Below are 25,066 nucleotides of genomic sequence, written 5' to 3'. Positions count from 1 at the left end.
ACTAACTAGAGCTTGTGTTCATGTTCATCAGACAATCTACACCACCACAACTAACCAGAGCTTGTGTTCATGTTCATCAGACAATCTACACCACCACAACTAACCAGAGCTTGTGTTCATGTTCATCAGACAATCTACACCACCACAACTAACCAGAGCTTGTGTTCATGTTCATCAGACAATCTACACCACCACAACTAACCAGAGCTTGTGTTCATGTTCATCAGACAATCTTGTGTTCGTTCACAACCACAACTAACTAGAGCTTGTGTTCATGTTCATCAGACAATCTACACAACCACAACTAACTAGAGCTTGTGTTCATGTTCATCAGACAATCTCGACAACCACAACTAACTAGAGCTTGTGTTCATGTTCATCAGACAATCTACACAACCACAACTAACCAGAGCTTGTGTTCATGTTCATCAGACAATCTACACCACCACAACTAACCAGAGCTTGTGTTCATGTTCATCAGACAATCTACACAACCACAACTAACCAGAGCTTGTGTTCATGTTCATCAGACAATCTACACCACCACAACTAACCAGAGCTTGTGTTCATGTTCATCAGACAATCTACACAACCACAACTAACCAGAGCTTGTGTTCATGTTCATCAGACAATCTACACAACCACAACTAACCAGAGCTTGTGTTCATGTTCATCAGACAATCTCGACAACCACAACTAACTAGAGCTTGTGTTCATGTTCATCAGACAATCTCGACAACCACAACTAACTAGAGCTTGTGTTCATGTTCATCAGACAATCTACACCACCACAACTAACCAGAGCTTGTGTTCATGTTCATCAGACAATCTAGACAACCACAACTAACTAGAGCTTGTGTTCATGTTCATCAGACAATCTACACCACCACAACTAACCAGAGCTTGTGTTCATGTTCATCAGTCTACACCACCACAACTAACCAGAGCTTGTGTTAATGTTCATCAGACAATCTCTTGTGTTCATGTTCATCAGACAACCACAACTAACTAGAGCTTGTGTTCATGTTCATCAGACAATCTCGACAACCACAACTAACTAGAGCTTGTGTTCATGTTCATCAGACAATCTACACCACCACAACTAACCACAGCTTGTGTTCATGTTCATCAGACAATCTCGACAACCACAACTAACCAGAGCTTGTGTTCATGTTCATCAGACAATCTACACCACCACAACTAACTAGAGCTTGTGTTAATGTTCATCAGACAATCTCGACAACCACAACTAACTAGAGCTTGTGTTCATGTTCATCAGACAATCTACACCACCACAACTAACCAGAGCTTGTGTTCATGTTCATCAGACAATCTCGACAACCACAACTAACTAGAGCTTGTGTTAATGTTCATCAGACAACTCACAACCACAACTAACTAGAGCTTGTGTTCATGTTCATCAGACAATCTCACAACCACAACTAACTAGAGCTTGTGTTCATGTTCATCAGACAATCTACACCACCACAACTAACCAGAGCTTGTGTTCATGTTCATCAGACAATCTACACCACCACAACTAACCAGAGCTTGTGTTCATGTTCATCAGACAATCTCGACAACCACAACTAACTAGAGCTTGTGTTCATGTTCATCAGACAATCTCGACAACCACAACTAACTAGAGCTTGTGTTAATGTTCATCAGACAATCTCGACAACCACAACTAACCAGAGCTTGTGTTCATGTTCATCAGACAATCTCGACAACCACAACTAACTAGAGCTTGTGTTCATGTTCATCAGACAATCTCGACAACCACAACTAACTAGAGCTTGTGTTCATGTTCATCAGACAATCTACACCACCACAACTAACCAGAGCTTGTGTTCATGTTCATCAGACAATCTACACCACCACAACTAACCAGAGCTTGTGTTCAATTTCACATATAAAAGAGTCCCTGGAAACTCCCGATTTATTGGTCGGTGGGTATGTTGTCAGTGTATAGACTATTTGGTAGTGTACAGGGACGGTGTTGTGAGGTATGCTTTGAACATTAACAATGCTACAATGATGAGGGATTGATTAGAGCTCAGTATTGACATTCTGTAGGAATGTGGTTGAAAATCTACCTGCATTGACAGTGACTTTTATAAAATACCAGACATGTACAGTTTAGACAATACTTTAAGGGTGATTGTAGACTACATACAATAAATTCCTGGTGTACTGTTATATATATATAATGTAGAACCTAGCAGACAATGAATTCCTGAAGTGTGCAGTGAACTGCAGATCCATTACAGACCAATGCATCAGTCTGAGCTTAGACGCATATATATCATCATGGTCGGAAGATATTTTTTTCTAGAACAATGAAGAACACTATATATATTCACAACTTGTGGAATTTAACCTCCAACAATCAAACGACGTCAACATCATTTAAATACAGAACGTTCATTGCTGGTTACTCTAACTGTACATCAGCATCAGAACCTATGTTAAACCTTATAACTATGCTTTTTGTTGTGTAATTTATAACATCTATCCTGCAATAAGCCTAAGGAGCCTAAAAATCCCCTCAGGTTCAAAGTCAGGGGATGGGCTTATTACAGGACCCCTTGGGGCATATACCTTACCTCAGACTCAGAAGTAAGATGATAGGCTTATTACAGGACCCTGATGAGCCTAAACAACCCTCAGGTTCAAAGTCAGGGGATGGGCTTATTACAGGACCCCTAGGGGCCTACACCTTACCTCAGACTAAGAAGTAAGATGAAAGGCTTATTACAGGACCCTGATGAGCCTAAGCATCCCCTCAGGTTCAAAGTCAGGGGATGGGCTTATTACAGGACCCTAAAGGCCTACACCTTACCTCAGACTCAAAAGTAAGATGAAAGGCTTATTACAGGACCCTGATGAGCCTAAGCATCCCCTCAGGTTCAAAGTCAGGGGATGGGCTTATTACAGGACCCTAAAGGCCTACACCTTACCTCAGACTCAAAAGTAAGATGAAAGGCTTATTACAGGACCATGATGAGCCTACACATCCCCTCAGGTTCAAAGTCAGGCATATATTACAGGACCCTAAAGGCCTACACCTTACCTCAGACTCAAAAGTAAGATGAAAGGCTTATTACAGGACCATGATGAGCCTACACATCCCCTCAGGTTCAAAGTCAGGCATATATTACAGGACCCCAGGGGACCTAAACTTTTTGTCAGACTCAAAAGCAGGGGTGAGCTTATTACAAGACATTGATGTACCCTAAGTAACCCTACACAAACTGCTATGAATGTAAGTGGGATAACTATCCGGCTTACTGCTGGATAGAGATGGTACAAATATTTGAAGAAGACCTAAGTATGATCATTAACACAATAATGAATATAAATATGATATAAGGTAAGGTCATTGAGTATAATGTAACGTCACTGAAGTGAATGGCAGTTGAATGGATAATGTTAAATCACCACAGCTTTACGTGGGAAGTTTGTGATATCTGACTGTCCTACATATTACTCATCTTTATAAAAATGTGGGATTTTTGTACAATAAAGGAAATACAAGTCAATGAAGATAAATCACAAGGAAGAAGATTTCCTTATCATTGTGTATACATGTGTGTATATTTATTATGTATACATGTGTGTATATTTATTATGTATACAAGTGTGTATATTTATTATGTATACATGTGTGTATATTTATTATGTATACATGTGTGTATATTTATTATGTATACATGTGTGTATATTTATTATGTATACATGTGTGTATATTTATTATGTATACATGTGTGTATATTTATTATGTATACATGTGTGTATATTTATTATGTATACATGTGTGTATATTTATTATGTATACATGTGTGTATATTTATTATGTATACATGTGTGTATATTTATTATGTATACATGTGTGTATATTTATTATGTATACATGTGTGTATATTTATTATGTATACATGTGTGTATATTTATTATGTATACATGTGTATATTTATTATGTATATGTGTGTATATTTATGTATACATGTGTGTATATTTATTATGTATACATGTGTGTATATTTATTATGTATACATGTGTGTATATTTATTATGTATACATGTGTGTATATTTATTATGTATACATGTGTGTATATTTATTATGTATACAAGTGTGTATATTTATTATGTATACATGTGTGTATATTTATTATGTATACATGTGTGTATATTTATTATGTATACATGTGTGTATATTTATTATGTATACATGTGTGTATATTTATTATGTATACATGTGTGTATATTTATTATGTATACATGTGTGTATATTTATTATGTATACATGTGTGTATATTTATTATGTATACATGTGTGTATATTTATTATGTATACATGTGTGTATATTTATTATGTATACAAGTGTGTATATTTATTATGTATACATGTGTGTTTATTTACTATGTATACAAGTGTATATATTTACTATACAAGTGTGTATATTTACTATGTATACATGTGTGTATATTTATTATGTATACAAGTGTGTATATTTATTATGTATACATATGTATATATTCATCATGTATACAAGTGCATATATATTTACATAATACACACTCTTAGAAAACTATTTCATAAATCACTGAAGTGATCCTCAAATAAGCCCAGGATACTTGAATTTCTATGACTTAGAGTCAGGAGATGATTTGTTTTATTACGCATACATAATTACAAAACTGATGAACAAGTGTTTTAATTGCTGAAATAAATGCTACAAAAAATTAATCAAATAAAAAAATGTTTGGGTTTTTTTTTCAAACATTGGCTTATTGCTGAAAATGTAAATTCTTATTTAGACATAATTAAGACAACCGGTAAATATGTGGCCCTACATCCTGATTCAGATCCCTTTTGAATCGTCAGAAAAACGAATAATAACAGCAATACATATTAGGCACTTAAGGATGATATGATGCTGGCAATTTTTAGAGCTAATCACATAGTTTGATAAATGAAGATTTGATGTGTCTATAAATTGTATTACATAAAATTCTCTAATTCATGGGTCGTTACTGGTCTTTGCGTTGTTCAGCATTAGTGATCTTTACATTGGAAGGTAACTTTTTCTGGAAATCAGCATGAACTAAGACCTTTCGCAAGATAAAATATGATCTGTCACAGATGTCTTCGCCATCAGATTAAGATTCTAAACCTTTTTTTTTCTCTTCTGTTTTATAAGATAGTGTGGCAGATAAAATATGTATTAATTGAATATCAGTAGAGAATGCACCGTACATGATGTTCTCAGTTGTATATCATTTTTGACAGAAAACACATCTGCTGGAGTACTGAAATCTGGTTCAGTCATTACGTACAATATCCAACAGAAGTCTTTTGAATTATGATAACTTCAAGCTAGCTTTTATAAATGCCAACACCGACGTAAATACAACAATCACAAATGGTTTACTTTACACTTGTAAGTTAACCTTGGGCCTGTGTCAGAAACCTTACATATCACTGGAAACCAGTACGATTTGTGATTCTGTACTATACGGCAGTAAGCATCTGCTGCTAGAGAAGATGAAGGAATGATTGTTCTGATCTGCTGGCAGGGCTATCAAAGTCCTGATAAGGGCAGCGTGGCTATGGTGAGGAGTTACCTACTACCATTTAAACTCTTTTATACTGAAATACTCCACTCAGCCTTATCTCTATGTCCCTGTACACGGTTTACCTTCAAACCTTAAAGAAATCATCATTCGTGGCTATTCATCTCTAAACCATCTATGGCTACCTCTAGTTTTCATTTATATGTACTATAAGGTCAGCCATCTTACTTTAAAACCGTATATTTTTGTGGGATTCAATTTTCATGTTGTTTTTTTCAGAATATCACTTTTTCTTGAACAATTAAATTTTTTTTGATATACAGATTAGAGGATTAAACCCAAAATCAATGAAAATAAATTCTCCACGAAAATTAATGACTTTACAGTATATGGCCTACAAGATGCCTATTCCAAATGACAAAGACCATGTAGACTTATATACACCTCATTCAAAAGACCATGTACATGTGGGCCAGCCGACTGCCTCTATCTCATAGCCAGGGAATGGATTAATCATATCTAATTACAGGACAATTTGAATTGCATTTAATTGCAGGTAATAGTACTAAAGAACACTGGATAAGGCTGGGCTTATTACCAGACATGTGCTTATTACAGTTAACATCCAAGCTTTACCAAGGAAACAGGTTCAGATGTAATTATGCAAGAAATATTTCACATCAAAGATCATTCTGCCTCAAACATTTCATTCTTTGAATTTCCATCACTGATCTTGTTTGGAGAGATTGTAGATGTACTAGTCACATTTCCATTTATCTAAAAATAATGATGTAAGGGGAGGTAACTCCATCACCATATTTCCTATCTATTTGGCCTGCCTTGCTGGTGAGTCGATAACATCAGTTTGAAGGAATGTAGTAATACTAGAGTACTTTATTGGCAGGGCATTGTACAATGGCTTAAACAGATGTCAGGTCGGAATTTCAACATTATTTGAGTATCGCTCAACCATGACCTCCACCAACTAAGCAGAAAATCACATACACTTCAGTTTTGATGGAACCAAGTCAACACAACTGACAAGTCAGAAGTATAGAATCAGTGATAGTGACTGGACTGGATCTTATACAGAGGTGGAAAACAAAACAGATAAATCAGGATTGTACAGGGGAACATTAATCCTACACTAGGGCCCATAAAGTTAATTGTATTGAAATATCTAACCAAACCAAGACAGAAAAAACATTAACAATTTACCTACATCAGTTAGAATTTTACTCACACCAATTAATAAGATTTAAATTATAAAACAAAATTCTACTGTTCAATGAATAGTGAATCAATAAAAAAATTGGTAATTAATTCAGATCAGCTGATTGCCTGGCAGCTGGTGTGTCATATCACAGAGAAATTAACACATCTACATGTATAGGTTGTGTTCTATATGCACCAAACCAATTACATATGTATTATGTATACAAATTGTGCATGGATTTGTTAATAGTATAGACAGGCCTACAAACCACAGGTTTTATAATTTGAATGACATCATACAATACCACTGTGTGTATTCTATACCTACCAAACAGGTGTGTGTAAAAAATGCAATGAAATTTCAGTATGAAAGTGGGTTGTCAGTAGAAAGACAGAGTTGTAGGTATATGTACAATACATTAGTGTAGTTCCTTTAGTATAGGGACAACCCGAACATACCAATAACCCATACATTGATATAGTTACATCTGACTAAATATAAGTATGAACTTCTGGACAAGGGCAACCAAAATTTTGTTAAATCATACTATACTTGTACTCCAAGATAAAGAATACCCACAGATTTGAAATATTTGTGTCAGTAGACACCATTCACATGTCACAATATGTATACACACACACACGTATATACAGTTACATGGATGTTTTACATAAAAATTCTTCTGATTAGTTTCAGGAAGTACACAAGTTTAAATTAGTATAAGGCTGAAATTGATCTGAAGCCTGTAAGGTATTAGCAGGGTAACAAGTAAGTGAAATGTCAACCTCATTTGGTTTTCCTGCAGCAACAGTTACTGCTGCCTGTACCTATATACCTAACATTTCTACAGACAAGTGCATTGTCACAAATGAATGAAGAAATCACCCAACCATGAAGTTTATATCTTCCTCTATATCTATACACCTATAGATTTTTTTCTTGAGGGTGTCATTATTTTATATGATATTCAAGGAAAGGGTTGTCCTTTCTCAGCCTTGGATTGCATGATCAGCTTTAATATCAGCCCTGTATGGCAGGGTTAATTAATCTTTGTGCGAAACGATCATCTCCTACACTATGTTGGGTACTATGTGTACCTCATCAACGTAAAACTGTAACCCTCCCCCGAGGTTAATTTAATCCTGACTATGAATAATGAATGTTGTTACTGATTAAAAATAACGTGTCTTCATGATAACACGTTAAATGCATGCACAACACACACTTTGAAACAGGTGGACAAGTCTCTCTACACATTTCACATGTGTATATATGTATCACCATGTCAACAACATAAAAAATAGCCCAAGGCCTTCCCCACCAGATCTGATTTCATCACCTAAACAACATCACTGACACATCAAAAAGTCCCTGAACATCTTTCCGTTCCCAATCCATATCTTGCAGCACATGACAGTCTGTATCCCTTCATCTACTTTTCAAGTCAGTGACCATGACCTTGACCTTAGGGAATTTGGATTTGCCTTGTAAACCCACCTATCACAGATATATTATTTAATCAGAGAAAATGTTTTAACCTTCCAGTTTCTACAACGTTTCCTAGAAACAGACAGACGGATTGAAATATCAGCTGTTAATGAAGAGTGTTGGAGGTCAAATAGAGGTTACAGTGACCTACTTTGATATCTAACACTACCATCCATAGATCTACTTGTAAGCGAAATTTGGTGTCTATATTTGAAAGAACATTAGGGAAAATACGACAAAACGCAAGGGAATAAACAAAGATGTGCATATCATCAACTTTTAGTCATCTGTCCATTCCACTTGTTCGCAATTTTTCTCTCACAACTCTGCTGATGATTAAACTCTATTGCATCCTTTATTTATACATGCAACTTTAACTGCATGAATATGGAAGACAGAACTGAGAACAGTCATACATGATATTTTGGTAATACTTAACCAGCGTATAATTACAGATGATAGATTGATGACACACTACAGGTACAAAGTTCCCTGACGGGGGCTCGCCATGACCTTTATAACACATAACTAACAAACCACACAATGTTCAGAGTCTGTACTATGTTCATTCAAACTTCCTCTACTTTATAAACAGGAGTACTGACATACAAAACATGTGACTTTACTGTTTTTTCCTGACTCATTCATCACACAAGCTTCTGAACCTGTCAGAAATGCCATCTAAAACTCTGGTGACTTTGATCTGAACTATCTAAAACTTACAGGATGCCATATATTGAGGCAGTGAAAATGATCAAGCATTTGATAAAACCCTGTTGAATCACAAGGGGAATTTCCATATAGGGGCAGTTCAATGAAGGCCTACCCACGTATCTTTCTATAGAGGGTCAAAACAATGTAATAATATTTATGACTTTGTATTAAAACTGATGATAGATGTATATGGGCTATGGGATTAGACTGTACCAGAAATCACCAATGATTGTCAGCTCTTTATCAGGGTGTTTTATTGAAGTCCTGTAGAAGATCACTGTAAGGGAATCTGAAGAGTGTCTATATGAACTACAGTTTTACATTATCAAAAGCCAATCCTTATCCCTATGTCTTGTGTCCTCAAATTTCCCTTGTCCTGCCCTATGTGTTTCCCAACTTGTTTTACTAACCTTTAATATCTTTCTTCCTGATATTTACCCGTTTCCAATATTCACACCAGTTCCCACTGTTTACCCCTGTTCCCAATATTCACACCAGTTCCCACTGTTTACCCCTGTTCCCAATATTCACACCAGTTCCCAGTGTTTTCCCCTGTTTCCAATATTCACACCAGTTCCCAGTGTTTACCTCTGTTCCCAATATTCACACCAGTTCCCACTGTTTACCCGTTCCCAATATTCACACCAGTTCCCACTGTTTACCCCTGTTCCCAATATTCACACCAGTTCCACTGTTTACCCCTGTTCCCAATATTCATTCCTGTTTCTAATATTTGCACTTGCTCCCATATTCACCCCTGTTCCCAATATTTGCGCTTGTTCCCAATATCCACCTGTGTTCCCAATATTCACCCTTGTTCTCAATGTTTGCACTTGTTCCCAATATCCACCCCTGTACCCAATATTTGTTCTTGTTCCAAATATCCACCCCTGTTCCCAATATTTGCACTTGTTCCCAAGATCCACCCCTGTGCCCAATATTCATCCCTGTTCCATATATTCATACCTGTTCCTAATACTTGCCCTTTTCTATGAATTCTTTCCTGATATTTGCCCTTGTTTCCAATATTTATCCCTGTACCCAATATTCACCCATGTCCCTAATATTCACCCCTGTTACCAATGTTTGCCCTTCTCTATGACTTGTTTCCCAATATTTGTCACACCATCCTTCTTCCTTATAACACAGTTAATCTATTACGATACTGTATGCAGCCAAGCTAAGATATTGATGACCTCAGAGTAAGTGGAACAAGGGGCAATGTACTGAGGTCTTATTGTAAATAAAAACCGATTACTAATCAAATTCCCTAGATAGGGTATACAGCAAGATTGATATCCATTTCTATGCAAGATCATGACCCAGTTCTGTGAAAACTGTCAAAGCTAAACATGAATCAGAAATTGATGTGGTTATATTCAAATCACCAACAGGCTATTTATGTAGTCACACTAATTATAAAGGAAAATATGTAGAGAACCTTTCGTAAAATAAGTAGCTGAGTTTGGCTCCACTATATACATGTAACAACAGATGTATGTAGCCATTCTCACTGGCAGCATACACCACCAGACCCTGAAAAAGAGGTTTTGATGGATCTGAAATTATTGAATGGCTGTTACAAATTCCAACTGTAATGGATGAATCACTCCGAAAACAAACATGTCTGCATTCCACATAACAATAGAGATGTACTGATTAAAGTCTGGAAGCATTTCACACAACTTGATTTACACAATTAATTTGAATCAAAATTTCTTAGAACAAAAAGTGGATTGATGTAAAATATTAATTAATAACACACAACTGTTATCAAATAGATATATGATTGAGTGACGATGTGGTAAAACTATCTGAAACAAACCACAGATAGCCCCAGGGTAATTAACTTTTACAGCATGTCTGTAAAACCCTGTTACTGACTGTGAGAAATAGCTGTGAGGATGTCTGCAGCTGGTGCACACAATTGACACTTTTGAAGTCACAACACACAGAGAGTTTTATCCTTGATATGTGTTTATAATGTTGAGTAATACTTGTAAAGGAAAACAGACACCAGTGAAATTTGGATTGGTAAAAAAAAATCTCAAATCAATGAGTACATTTTCTGAATATAGATTTTTTTGAAAATGTTTTTTTATGAGACTATATCTTCAAAACACAAATCCTTTCCATTCTCTCACATCCTTATTCCATCATCCCCTTCACTCACACACATTCCCTTTACCCACAAATATCCCCACTACATCCCTCTCCTGACCCTTTCCCACCTCAACACACATCTCCCACACAAATCCCCATTTCACCCCCTTCCTTATCCCTTCCCATTCCCTATCATATCTACAATACACTCCTCTCCTGACCCCTTCCTACTCCAACACAAGAGTTCCTCGGAACTGTATGTGTCGCCTGCATAAAGTGTTACGGTCACCCAGAAATTGAACTGGATGTGCAACAATCAACCATAAAGTTGTAATACCAAATTTCATTTCTACAACTTGAAGCATAAAGGGAAAACTGCACAAAGCAATATTTCTGCGAAATTTTCCAAGTTCAAAGGGACATATCACTGCCAAGAAGAAAACAATATTCCCACAGAATTTTCAAAGTTCAAAGGGGGATAACTCAGCCAAGAAGGGTCACAGACAGCCAGGAATCAGTACCCTTGCAACAGGTAGCCATATACAAAATTTCATATCGATAACTCAAAGCGTAAGCCAAAAAAGTCTGGAAAACAATATTCCCGGGAAATTTTCTGAGTTGAAAGGGACATAACTCTGCCAAACAGGGTCACAGACAGTTGGGAATCAAACTTAATCTGTACCCTTGCAACAAGAAGCCATATAACAAATTTCATTTCGATAACTCAAAGCGTAAGCCAAAAAAGTTCGGACAACTTTTGTACAGACGACGACGACGCGTGACGACGGACAAAGTGATCCCTGAATGTCCGCCAGCTCTGCAGGTGACACAACAACTCTCACTTCACTCCTTTCCTTACCCCTTCCCATCCCCTATCATACCTCCACTACACCCCTCTCCCAACCCCTTCCTTCTCCAACACAAATCTCACTACATTCCTTTCCTTACCCATTCCGATACCTTCACATATCTCTGCTACACCTCTCTCCTGAACCAACCCCCCCCCCCCCCTCCATGCTTGTAATTACTGGAGGTAAAAAGAATTCTTTCTAATCCAACCACTCATGAATAGCATTTCCCTATGCCACCTTCGGTGAGGGACATGGTTCAATACTTATTTTCTCTCTGATTTGTCTCTCCCTGATGTGGTTTGGTTTTGTCCAGAAGCTGAGAAGTAGACCAGTAGATACTGCCATGGTTGTGTCCTAAGGAATATCACTTTACCCCAAATGATCTAGATGGTATCGTAAGGTGAGGCTGCCTCCACATGGAGACCCAACCTTAAAATGACCCTGGCTGTTCACAAGACAATAAACCCAACAAACAACATTAATGTCATTTTTGTCCATCTATAATGTTTCAATAACAGAATTACCTCCTTACCCCCCAACCCCTCCCCACCCCCACCCCCCTTCCCCATTTCAGTTCAGTCTACTACTTCAAAAACAAGATTACCTCCTTAACTCCCCCTATTTCAGTCAAGACAATACAGAATTCCAGCACACTGGGCACTATTTAGATACATTACATCAGTTCTACATGACATCAGTTCTACATGAAGTTATTTACAATTACTTTTTCAGGAAACTTGTCTGACTTGTGCTTGACTTAAAAGTCAACAATTGGTATCAGTTTCCTTGTATTGGTAAAGGAATGACTATCATATAAAAAACTTATGATTCCAAAACCTAGCAACATTTCTTAATCATTGTATTATTTTTCTTTCCACAATGAATTAATGTAAAATGACCTTAAATGGATGATACAGAAGGCTGTAAATAAAGAATTCAATCTAAAACTAGGTCATTGATTTTGTTTACTTTACAATGAAGTAACACATAACTCCATAACTATTGCACTGTAAGAGGTAAGGCTTTCATATTTGGCATGTGTAATCCTTGTGACAAGACCTTTTTCACCATATGACCTTGACCATGACCTTTGACCTATATTTGAAAGTAAAAAAAATCATTACCATAATGAAGAAGTGTTTCACAAAAGACGCATGCGATTAACACATGCCTTACGCAGTACAATTTTAACGTCCCACTTCAGTATTTTGTTGCAACCAGGGAGCATAATGTTTCATAAACAGGTCTTGTTTTGCCTTGTCATGAAAAAGAGACTCCTTTAGACTGGGTATAACAACATCTATGTCCCTGACATAACACAGAGATTTAACCTCATATTTTCTTCTTTTTTATCCACCAATCTGCAGGGCCATTAGTATTAACTCAAGGCATCATAATTATTTTGGGTCTCAAAAATAGAGTACATGCAGGTTTTCTCAAAAACCTTTTTCTGTTTTACATATAGAAAACCCATAAGAATGTATGTACCAGATGTTTGCTTCTGACTATCTTGATTGTTATCATCTACTTAATATAGAATACTTCCTGGCTTAAAATGATAATATGTCACACTAAAGATTGGCTAGCAAATCTAAGTCTATTTTTACTATAGATCATAGATTAGATATATATCATTGCTGACCTAGTTTACATGTGTTACAGGTAATTTTGTATCCAATTGCTTATATCAATACCTGTCACTGACATCATTCAAATATAAGATTTTCAAATTCAGAAACAAATCTTGTAGAACTACTACTATTATCTAATGTAAAAATTCATCATTAAATGACCAGCATTGATAGCTCAAGCTGCAACAAACACATACAAAACATGTCTATATACTAAGGACCAGACTCCTGTTCACTAGTATTGTTTTCATTATCAAAAATACATTTCATATTAGCCTTATACACACTGGGAATGTGACTCTGGTGATTGCGCCTTAAACATTTAACTTATCATACTTCCTGGTTCTGGTACCAATCTGTTGATGAAAATTTTTAAATATATTGTCAATACGCACGTTAACAACAGCTTTAAAACATCAGGGAAATGAAAACTATCCTCTTTCTAATAACACCTTTCATGATAAAACTTTATATTGGAGAACAATTTTTGAAGTTTGAAATTGTGATGATCCAGTCTTGGGAATTCCATCACCATATCAAGCCACTGTAGATTAATCACCATATCTAGTTAATGTAAATAATTATATGCCATATCTAGTCAGTGTAGATAATTCCATGACCATATCTAGTCAACGTAGATAATTCCATGACCATATCTAGCCACTGTAGATAATTCCATGACCATATCTAGTCAACGTAGATAATTCCATGACCATATCTAGCCACTGTATATAATTCCATGACCATATCTAGTCACTGTAGATAATTCCATGACCATATCTAGTCACCGTAGATAATTCCATGGCTATATCCAGTCACTGTAGATAATTCCATGGCCATATATAGTCACTGTAGATAATTCCATGGCCATATCCAGTCACTGAAGATAATTCCATGACCATATCTAGTCATTGCTGATAATTCCATTACCATATCTAGTCACCGTAGATAATTCTGTTACCATATCTAGCTACTGTAGATAATTCTGTTACCATATCTAGTCACCGCAGATAATTCCGTTACCATATCTAGCCACTGTTGATAATTCCATTACCATATCTAGTCACCGCAGATAATTCCGTTACCATATTTAGCCACTGTTGATAATTCCATTACCATATCTAGTCACCGTAGATAATTCCGTTACCATATCTAGTCACCGTAGATAATTCTGTTACCATATCTAGCCACTGTAGATAATTCTGTTACCATATCTAGTCACCGTAGATAATTCCGTTACCATATCTAGTCACCGTAGATAATTCCGTTACCATATCTAGCCAGTAGATAATTCCATTACCATATCTAGTCACCGCAGATAATTCCGTTACCATATTTAGCCACTGTTGATAATTCCATTACCATATCTAGTCACCGTAGATAATTCCGTTACCATACCTAGTCACCGTAGATAATTCTGTTACCATATCTAGCCACTGTAGATAATTCTGTTACCATATCTAGTCACCGTAGATAATTCCGTTACCATATCTAGCCACTGTAGATAATACCTTTACCATATCTAGCCACTGTAGATAATACCTTTACCATATCTAGCCACTGTAGATAATACCTTTACCATATCTAGCCACTGTAGATAATACCTTTACCATATCTAGCCACTGTAGATAATACCTTTACCATATCTAGCCAGTGTAGATAATTCAATTATCACAAACTCTAACTACTTCATAAAGAAATTTCATGACCTTTCCAGGCTTTAAGTTTTTATTCTGTAATTTCTTTTATCTTTTCATTTTTCTTTGATGCATCTGATCCTATGGGAAGTCTACCAACATGGACTTACAATGATGTGAACAAAGACAGTTCTTACAATGAGCTAAAGCTTTATACCCATGGCAATATAACAGGCAACAGCCATCATAGACGTTTACTCTAAAGTAAATCATCAAATATAATGAAGATACTTTCATCATTCAAAGTTCTTTACATATCATCTCTTTAAACAGCGTTAATCAGTTCCATTAGTATTACCATTATACATAATCTACACATTTAATATGACTTTTTTTTTAACCTCCAATATTCACTGACATCTCTGAAAGATCAAGCACTGTGTGAGTGACGGTTCTATATATAGTGGGTGTTAACAAACATCAACACTTCTGTACATGACATGCTATTCCAGCTGTCCACACTTAGCTATCTACATACACCACAATATTCCCGTGCATGTGCCTCTGATGTTGTCTAAACATTTTTTCTGTACCCCCTGCCCCTGGTGAAGTCCTTCCCTACTGGTTGTGGCTTTCTTCCATGTTTCCTAACAATCAGACATTACCTTGACTGCTATTGACACCTATCCCTATTATAAAACTAAGCATATTTATCTTTTCCATTTTTCATGTATACACAATCTTTTTGTTTCTTCAGCTGGTAGGTTTAGGCCTATAGATATCTCTCTTCAATAGTCCACTATTCAATCCTGGCTATTTCAAGGATATATGTGGATTTTATAGTATCTTAAGCTGATCTTATTGTTCTTGTTTGCACTGCTTTGTCGATTGATCTGACAATGCCGTCTTATCACAAAAAAAACTGTGATAATTCATAAATTATATAAAAAAAAAATTCACTTAGGAGCTATCCATCAACTGGTACCATTATCAGTAAGTAAACATTCTGCCTGACTAAAAATGTATGTACAGGTCTAGAGACTCTCAAGGGCACCATGTCCACACTGAACCATTCTTTGCCATTTACTTCACTGACATGTACTTTGCTTAAAACTTGGAGTGGCCACAATTTGTCAAACAAAATCTGAAAATTGCCATATTGACCCAGCAATGAGCTGATGCCTATTAATAAGCCCACCTATGTTCATTACCGTTTTATGGCTATGTGTAAGCTGCCCGTTCCCCTACTTAGAGTCAAAAGTACCCGAGAATATTTAAGGCAAAATATTTGTATATTAAAGGCTTTGGATAATTAAGAATGAAGGATTTCATACCATTAAGTTAGCTACACTACTTTGTCTAGTTAGCTACACTACTTTGTCTAGTTAGTTACACTACTTTGTCTAGTTACATTACTTTGTCTAGTTAGCTACACTACTTTGTCTAGTTAGCTACACTACTTTGTCTAGTTAGCTACACTACTTTGTCTAGTTAGTTACACTACTTTGTCTAGTTACATTACTTTGTCTAGTTAGCTACACTACTTTGTCTAGTTAGCTACACTACCTTGTCTAGTTAGCCACACTACTTTGTCTAGTAAGTTACACTACTTTGTCTAGTTAGCTACACTACTTTGTCTAGTTAAATTACTTTGTCTAGTTAGCTATATTACTTTTTCTAGTTAGCTACACTACTTTGTCTAGTTAGCTACACTACTTTGTCAAGTTAGTTACACTACTTTGTCTAGTTACATTACTTTGTCTAGTTAGCTACACTACTTTGTCTAGTTAGCTACACTACTTTGTCTAGTTAGCTACACTACTTTGTCTAGTTAGTTACACTACTTTGTCTAGTTACATTACTTTGTCTAGTTAGCTACACTACTTTGTCTAGTTACATTACTTTGTCTAGTCAGATACACTACTTTGTCTAGTTACACCACTTTGTCTAGTTAGCTACACTACTTTGTCTAGTTAAATTACTTTGTCTAGTTAGCTATATTACTTTTTCTAGTTAGCTATACTACTTTGTCTAGTTAAATTACTTTGTCTAGTTAGTTACACTACCTTGTCTAGTTAGCTATACTACTTTGTCTAGTTAGTTACACTACCTTGTCTAGTTAGCTATACTACATTGTCTAGTTAGTTACACTACCTTGTCTAGTTAGCTATACTACATTGTCTAGTTAGTTACACTACCTTGTCTAATGTCATTAGGCAGAATGTTTAAATATTTTTATGAGACTGTCAACACTAGAAATGAACAATATACCCGATACAATTATCCTTTAATATAAATCGTCCTTGTGTTACAACAGTGAAATTTTAATATCTTTTCAACTATCATGTAATAAGCAGTAAAGCTGTTTATAGTGTTTTGCTTGGAATCAACCTATCGGGTGTTAACACCAATATTAACTGTCTTCATGAACAAATGTATCAGCGAAACTAATAACTTTATGATACACAAAGTTTTAACAAAAGGCAATAATTATGTAATTAAGTGGTTTTAGGTCTGAACTAGATATACTGCACATCATCATAGTATGACCAATATAGACGTAAAATTTTATTATCCTAGTTTAAAGGAAGCAAAGGTATGCACAGACATAAAGTTTTAACAAGGACCAATAAACTCTGTGATTAAGGGGTTGAATTGCAGGCCCTGAATTTGGTACACTGCACATCTCCTTAGTATCACCAATGAATATACCAAATTTCATTATCCTAGCTTAAATGAAAGCAAAGTTATGCTCCAGACATGAATTTTTTTAGTAAAGGGCAATAACTTTGTAATTAAGAGGTAAAGGGCCTTGACTTGAATACACTGTAATTGTCTTATATGACCGCTGTATATAACAAGTTTCATTAGCTTAGTTCCAATGCAAGCAAAATTATGCTCTATACATGAAAGGACAGACAGATGGAAGGACAGACAAAGGAGCAACTATATTTACCCTTAGAATTTCCTGGAAGTGTAACTGCAATTGATCGATTAAGTCCTTGGTTTCAAGGAAGTTCAAACAAAGTTTCTGACTATTATGATAAGTTGTTTATACAGTGCTGCTATTGGTCGGTATTCCCCCACCCCCTACACACCACACCAATCCTGTATCTGAATGTGTATTAATTGAGTGATAAGAAGAAGCCTTTTGACAAAATAAACAGAAATATTACTACAGTGTGTTGACACACCAGTCAGGTTAGATCCATGTAAAGGATTCCAGACTTCTTGTGATAACCTCTGACCTCTCAGACTTTATGTGACAACATTGTATACTGTAACCAGTTCTTAAAATAGAAATATAAAAATATAAGACCTGTCTGGGTAATTATATTCAAAATTGAGAAAAAAATTATCATGAGTCTGTGGTTTTATCATTTAAGGTAAGGATTAATTGCCAAAATAAACAACAACAAATCTGATGCTGGAGACAGAAGTTTTATCACCAATGAACTACAACCTGCCATTTCCCAACCTTTATATCATTTATAAAATCCTTAAAGAAATTTCTGCTAATACTGTGTAAAGATAGTAGTTTTTACATTACAATTGATGATACCTGAACTTAAATGTCTATGAACAAATTAAACAGGTAAAATGTTGACAGATTTTTAAATACAATAACCAAAGTTTTGGAGATAAAGAATAAATTTTGTGGTGTCTAGGACCCCAAACTCAAACTTCGTTTCTCAAAATTTGAGCTTTAAGTCCCAAAATATGGCAAAGCGATTAAAATCATCCTATATTGTGTGATTAATTAGGGAGTTAAATTGAGATATTCATCCTACATTTTGATAATAAATGAAGTCTTGTAGTAATTAATGAAAACCAAAGCTAACAACTTTGTAAATTAATGAAACATATTTGTAAGAATTTGTGCTGAATAGATTTTCATATATCAAATAGACACAAACTGGATAATTAAAACATTGGAATATATATGCATCAAAACTGTCACATATACTTTTCAATATCCACAGTCCCTTGACAGCTCGTTCTGGACAAAATTCTAAATACAAGTTTATTTGATAAGTTGAGGTGTCACCAATGTTCTATAACTATATCTTAAGTTTGGTTAAAGTTGCACTATTATTTCTGGGCAACGGACCTGAACGCAAAACTTTTAAGTAAAATGTTGACGATCGCGAGGATACTGTTGTTGCCACTGTCGTCATCACCATCAGATATGTGATACCATAGTTGTGTCTTCACACTTGTTTGCTTCAGGTGAAAACAATAAACAAGAGGCCCATGGGCCTTAACGGCCATTTGACATAAAATACAAGATTACAAATTCTGAACTTGAGAAGAAGTCGAAAAATGTGTTTTCAAGATGGCAGCCATGGTGGCCATGTTGGATTTCGGACCAACCCAAAATTAACAAACTTTGGTCAGGATCATGTCACTATCATTTCAATTAAGTTTCAGCTTAATGAGACTTGTAGAACTTGAAAAGTTGAAAATGTTTAAGACAGACAAAGTACGCCGGACGCTGGCAGTCAAAAGGCGATCACAATAGGTCATCAAACCATTTGGTCAGATGACCTAAAAACCATGTAAATGATGAAGTACTCACCCTTAGCTCCTGTTCCATATTCCTCCAAAATGTGAACAGTTTCACCAATCTGTAGCCTTAAACCATTCTTAACATTTCCCAAAAAGTTGAATATTGCTGAAAATCAAAACAAATTATCATTATGTAAATATCATAAACATTTTATGTTTATTTTATTTATGCATAATTTTTTTAATCAATTAAAAAGACTAAATACAACAAACTCCTCTTTCACCAAGACATCCCGGGTCCAATTCCCTGAAAGGACATATAAAGGTATACCTGCCCAACCATATGTGTTTTGCCTGGATAATGCAGTTTCCTTCAACAGTAAGACATCTTGCTTATAACTTTTCTCCAAGACAACAAGAGTGACTGATATACGCTGAAAGCCTTTTTTTTTTAAATGGTTGTAAAATAATTTAAATCAAATAAAGAAAAGAAATTTCAAATCGTAAAAACATAAAACATGTACGTTATTACAATAAAAAATATATATGTTTGTTGTACATGAAGGAACATTGGAATACATGTTTTAATAGACTTTTATCAGACTGTCAGACTTCTTTAAACCATGGAAAGAGTAAAATGTTTATCACAAGTCCTTAAACATGCCGTACAGTTATAAAGACCTAAATCAGCCTTTATTAACCAACAGTTTGTGGCCGTCATGCTTTAGTATATATCGATCCATAAAATACTTATCACAATGATATGGCATAACTGATGATGAAATTGGATCAAAACTTTTCATACTAGTCGTTCTATAGGATTACGTAATTTAATTGCAAATATCTATATTGCAACTACACGAATCGAAATACAATCTGTACTTTGAGGAACCTTTACATTTCCTTTACATTCTATATATTTTCTATTGCAGCTGTCATGGTGGAGAGAGTACGATTTCACAGGTACAGAAACCGTAAACGGTAAACCTCCGGTCAGTTCAAATAGGAACTTAGTTCGAATGCATGATTTTTTCAATAAAAACAATACTTTAACGTCAAGTGATTGTCCAAACCCTTTCTTATTTGTTTCCATTAAATTTCGTACATATTGTGAGACCGCACACATTAATTTAATAAAGATATTGGTGTCGCAATAATTGGTCAATGTGGTCACTATTCACTGTGGGTAGCAGGCTGTAAATGACCCTCACAACCAATTGATAGCATCAGATTCTACACATACATGTCACTTAATTAGCAATAATGTTGTATGGTGATGATTTTATAATCAACATCTGTGTGACTTTTTTTTTACTTCAATTTATTTACATTGTATCTTGCTATGATGCTGACATTATGAATTATGTACCTGAGGTACAGCAGGTTTCGCCTCTAGCTGACACACCTTCAAATGTGACCTCTTTATCAATAATAATCCTGAAATTATTTACCAGTAAAACACTGTAAAATAAATTATTCTACTTCCTGATTTCACCAGTGCTTTGATACCATAATCAAACATCACCACCACACCCTGTAACTATAAATCCACACATAGCTTGTTTTAACTGACAAAACTCTTTTCAGTATAGAAAATAGCTTCATCAAGAGAACAGATGAATTTTAGTGTTCTTTTCAAATGTTACATTGTAATATCTTATAATTGTGATACAAATATTTGATCATAATTTTCCTATACAAATACATCTTTACAGAATGAAGATTGAAATATTCTTTGAGACATAGAAAGGTATGCATTCAGGCATGAAGCAACCTTAGTATATGTACAGTTGGCAGATCTATTTTCTTTATTATCTGGGACAAATAGAAAGCAAATTGATATTTAATCTTGTTGTGCAAAGTCTAATCATAAAGACAACAACACGATTTCAAGTATGAATAAATAAGAAGACTTCAATGCTTGGGTATTATATCTATAATTCTTTTCCTTTGAATTTTTCTGAGATTTCCTTAATTTCTAATAAATGACCTTACAAACCTATCTGTACAACCCACACAACATAAACACAGTGATGAACTGTTACACCAACAAAATGGTACAATACCCACAACCGCATCCTATTAAAATGTTAAGTGGTGTGAAGTGGGCCCACTTCGTTGCCTGTCCATTTATACTTGTGCAAACAACTTAGACATATCCACATTTTTAACGATTACTTTTTTTGTGTGTCATTTTCTGGATTTCAATAGGAAATGACCTCTTAAAGAAAGACATGATTTCTGAATAGTTAATATAATCATAAATTTAGTATGACATGACACTCAAGGATAAAAAGACATCATGGTGAATCTAAAACAATACAATCTGTGATCTTGTCAAGATGTCCTGTAGTAAATTTTCTGTCACACAACTGGAATTTAATGCATCAATGAGAATTCCACAGAAATACTTTAAAATTGTTGATTTTATCAAGATATTTAAGATGTAATAATCTGCTAGGTATCATGTTTAAATTAATCATTTTATTGTATACATATAACTGAGATATCAAAACAACCTATCACACTATATTCAATTGGGTGATTTACGTAACCATGAGCACTGACAAAAATTAAGGAATTTTTTAAAAGAGTAACGGTGACATTGACCTTAACTCTACATCATAAAACTCAAACTCATTTGTATCAGATGATCCTGTATATAAATGTGAAGTTTGTTGGCAATCCCGTTGTAAATGAGGTCACTTGGGCACTGAACATGGATTTTCTAAAATGGTAACATGTACTTGACCTTTGATACCACAAAACTCAGATATAATAGTCCTTTTATAATTATGTAATATTTGAACAAAAATCCATCAGAAATGAAGCTGCTTGAATTTTGTCTCAATCTTCTACATTTTATATATTTCAACACAAGTAAAATAATTATTGAATAGTTCTCTCTATTTCCCCAATTGGACCAGTCCGGGAAGGTCTAGACCCCCTCTATTTCTAAAAATTTGCATCCCCTTCACCAATTGATCTGGTGCTCTGGAATGGAAGAAAAATTTGACCAAATTACAAAGGATGTTTCACAATACCATAACTGGCACAAGATAATGCAAAGCATGATATAATCCCTCACACTCTGCTGTTTAATAGAGAGACACACAATCATTTATATATACATTTGTATCAACTCCATTCCACCGCTGTTACGGAGAGTGATAACTGTACAAAGTTTTGAGTAATTATCTTGAATGGTTTCAGAGCCCTGGTCCAGAAAATGACCTTGCAAAGACAAGTGCATAGACAGACAGATGGATGCACAGACAGAACAAACCACATTTCACAAGGGACAGTTACCCTAAAAGCCCTTTTGACAATGCAAGCTTATTAACTAATGAAAAGGGTTCAAACACATACTGTGATGTATCAGGCAATTAAATGCTCGGTAATCAGCCCACCTACTAATGTTATTTCATTGCCCTGTAATGAGACCTCCAGTCTCCTTCAAGACATAAGTAATGTTTGGCTTACTCAAGGAAATATAGATATGATAAACCTATGACTTTAAGAAGAGGGTGGGCTTACTTTCTGAATGAGTTTTTGATAAAAGTATCTGTTGGCATTTCTTCGGATTTAAAATATCAAAATAGAGCACACTTACAATAGAGCATCACAGTTTCCATGCCCTATTTGGTTGTAGAATCCTGATAAGGCATTTATTGGATTGTTACACTGAAAGTCATACTTCAGTCATCAGTCTAAATGTGAAACATCAGCTTCAAACAAGGCATACTATGTAAAATTCATTCCTCAAATATCTTTTTTCCTGTGTTTTCGACCATTTTCTAAGTGGTGATGACACAAAAAAAAACATAAATTTATTGTGATTAGAAGGCCTTTGGTCCACTAAATTACACAGACAAATATGAAAGAATTCAGGCTAAAATTTTGCATGCCCAAAAAACCCTGATATACCTGATCCAAGTCATTTCTTGTTTAACCTAGTGTTACCAGTAATACTAAAATTTTAGCATGAGAAACACACAGGCATAGATCATGCTAATTTCAAAAAAGAAGAGAGCAAAACCTTCTGCAGTAGAAAAAGAAATGATTTGGGTCGACCTTAGCTTGGTTACAGAGATATCAGGAACAATTTACCCAAGACATTGATTGGTTGATAAAAGATTACACCCACTTAACATCTTATCATTAAATAATTTTTTCCTTTCCAGTCACACTACCGGTATGTTATTCTGTATAAGGAACCTTCGCACACAGTTACAGAAAGTTGTATATGTATTGAGATTTGGTTTTCAAATCATTGATACTCTTCCTATGTCAATAGGTGTTTGTATTACCATCATGTATTTTTTCCTGTCTGCTGTAAATAGTCTAGTTTCACATTGAATTTTTAACATGATTAAAGAAGAATAAAAACAGCTTTTGGTATAGCTGACATAATGGACAAAACATTTGTGATCAACATCAATTTATTCATGTGAAAAAATTCAGATTTAATGTACATGTAATTTCATCCAGAAAATGTTTTGCATGTGTCTTTGTAGTCAGTTCCTGATCAAACATCTATTGTACATCATAAGATTTTACAAATAGTAAAATGAAAGATACCTTGAAAAAAATAGAAGGCACAATTTATTATTCCTTGGGTGTTTAACAGATAATTAGCAGTTTAATGTGATAATATAATTAATATGACAGGGGTATGTAATAAAACTATCAACTTTAATGTATATAATACGTGTAACAGTTCTATACAGTGAAACTAAAGTAAAAGTGATATATGTAGATAAAACGTTATCTATATATACAATCATAACTGAACTACCTTAATCAGTGGCGGTAGATTTTGTACAAAGTTATCAATTTATCTGTCTAGATGTGATGTCAAATGGCATACAGCTGTATTCTGTTAAAACTCAATATGAGTGACATTTAATTGATATGTCAAATGTCAGAATATCCGTGTGTAAGACGTCTCAATCTGAATGAATAGTAATAGTATATGTGGAAACACATGTTGCTGTCGCTGGTGAGGCAAGAGAATGCTTCAATACACACAGATAACATTAATTGACACACCGTTTAGAAAATAAGTATGACAATTTCAAAATGTATATTAATAAAAAATAATACTTACCAACTCCATATTTCTTCCTTGATGGGCGCCAACTGCGTTCGGCCATTGTAAGGTTTGAACTCGGTACTTCCTGATCTAACAAATTTTGTCTGTTGCTCGTTAATATGATGTTGTGATCATGTGATCACAATTCCCGACCTCAAACTGAGGGGAAAGGTGAAAAGGTCACAAAAACACAACTGCGGAATATTTCACGGAAATAGAAACAACTGCGGATCCACTGGCCACGGT

General features: G+C 35.0%; 1 protein-coding gene across 1 annotated transcript in view; it reads right to left on the bottom strand.

The window, feature by feature from the left end:
• LOC132558617 (dedicator of cytokinesis protein 4-like) overlaps positions 1-24,881 on the bottom strand; it is a 142,159-nt gene extending 117,278 nt beyond the window's left edge. Inside the window, exons 1-2 of the mRNA XM_060223209.1 lie at positions 24,836-24,881; positions 19,796-19,891 (exon numbers count right to left, since the gene is read on the bottom strand). Of these exons, the coding sequence (XP_060079192.1) occupies positions 19,796-19,891; positions 24,836-24,881 (142 nt within the window). The remainder of the gene's footprint in view (positions 1-19,795; positions 19,892-24,835) is intronic.
• Between the last annotated feature and the right edge of the window lie 185 nt (positions 24,882-25,066).

Source organism: Ylistrum balloti, unplaced genomic scaffold (genome assembly GCF_031769215.1).
Source record: "Ylistrum balloti isolate Yb309-2 unplaced genomic scaffold, AGI_CSIRO_Ybal_v1 Utg370800, whole genome shotgun sequence".
NCBI lineage: Eukaryota > Metazoa > Mollusca > Bivalvia > Pectinida > Pectinidae > Ylistrum > Ylistrum balloti.
This window is presented reverse-complemented; position numbering and strand designations above follow the sequence as displayed.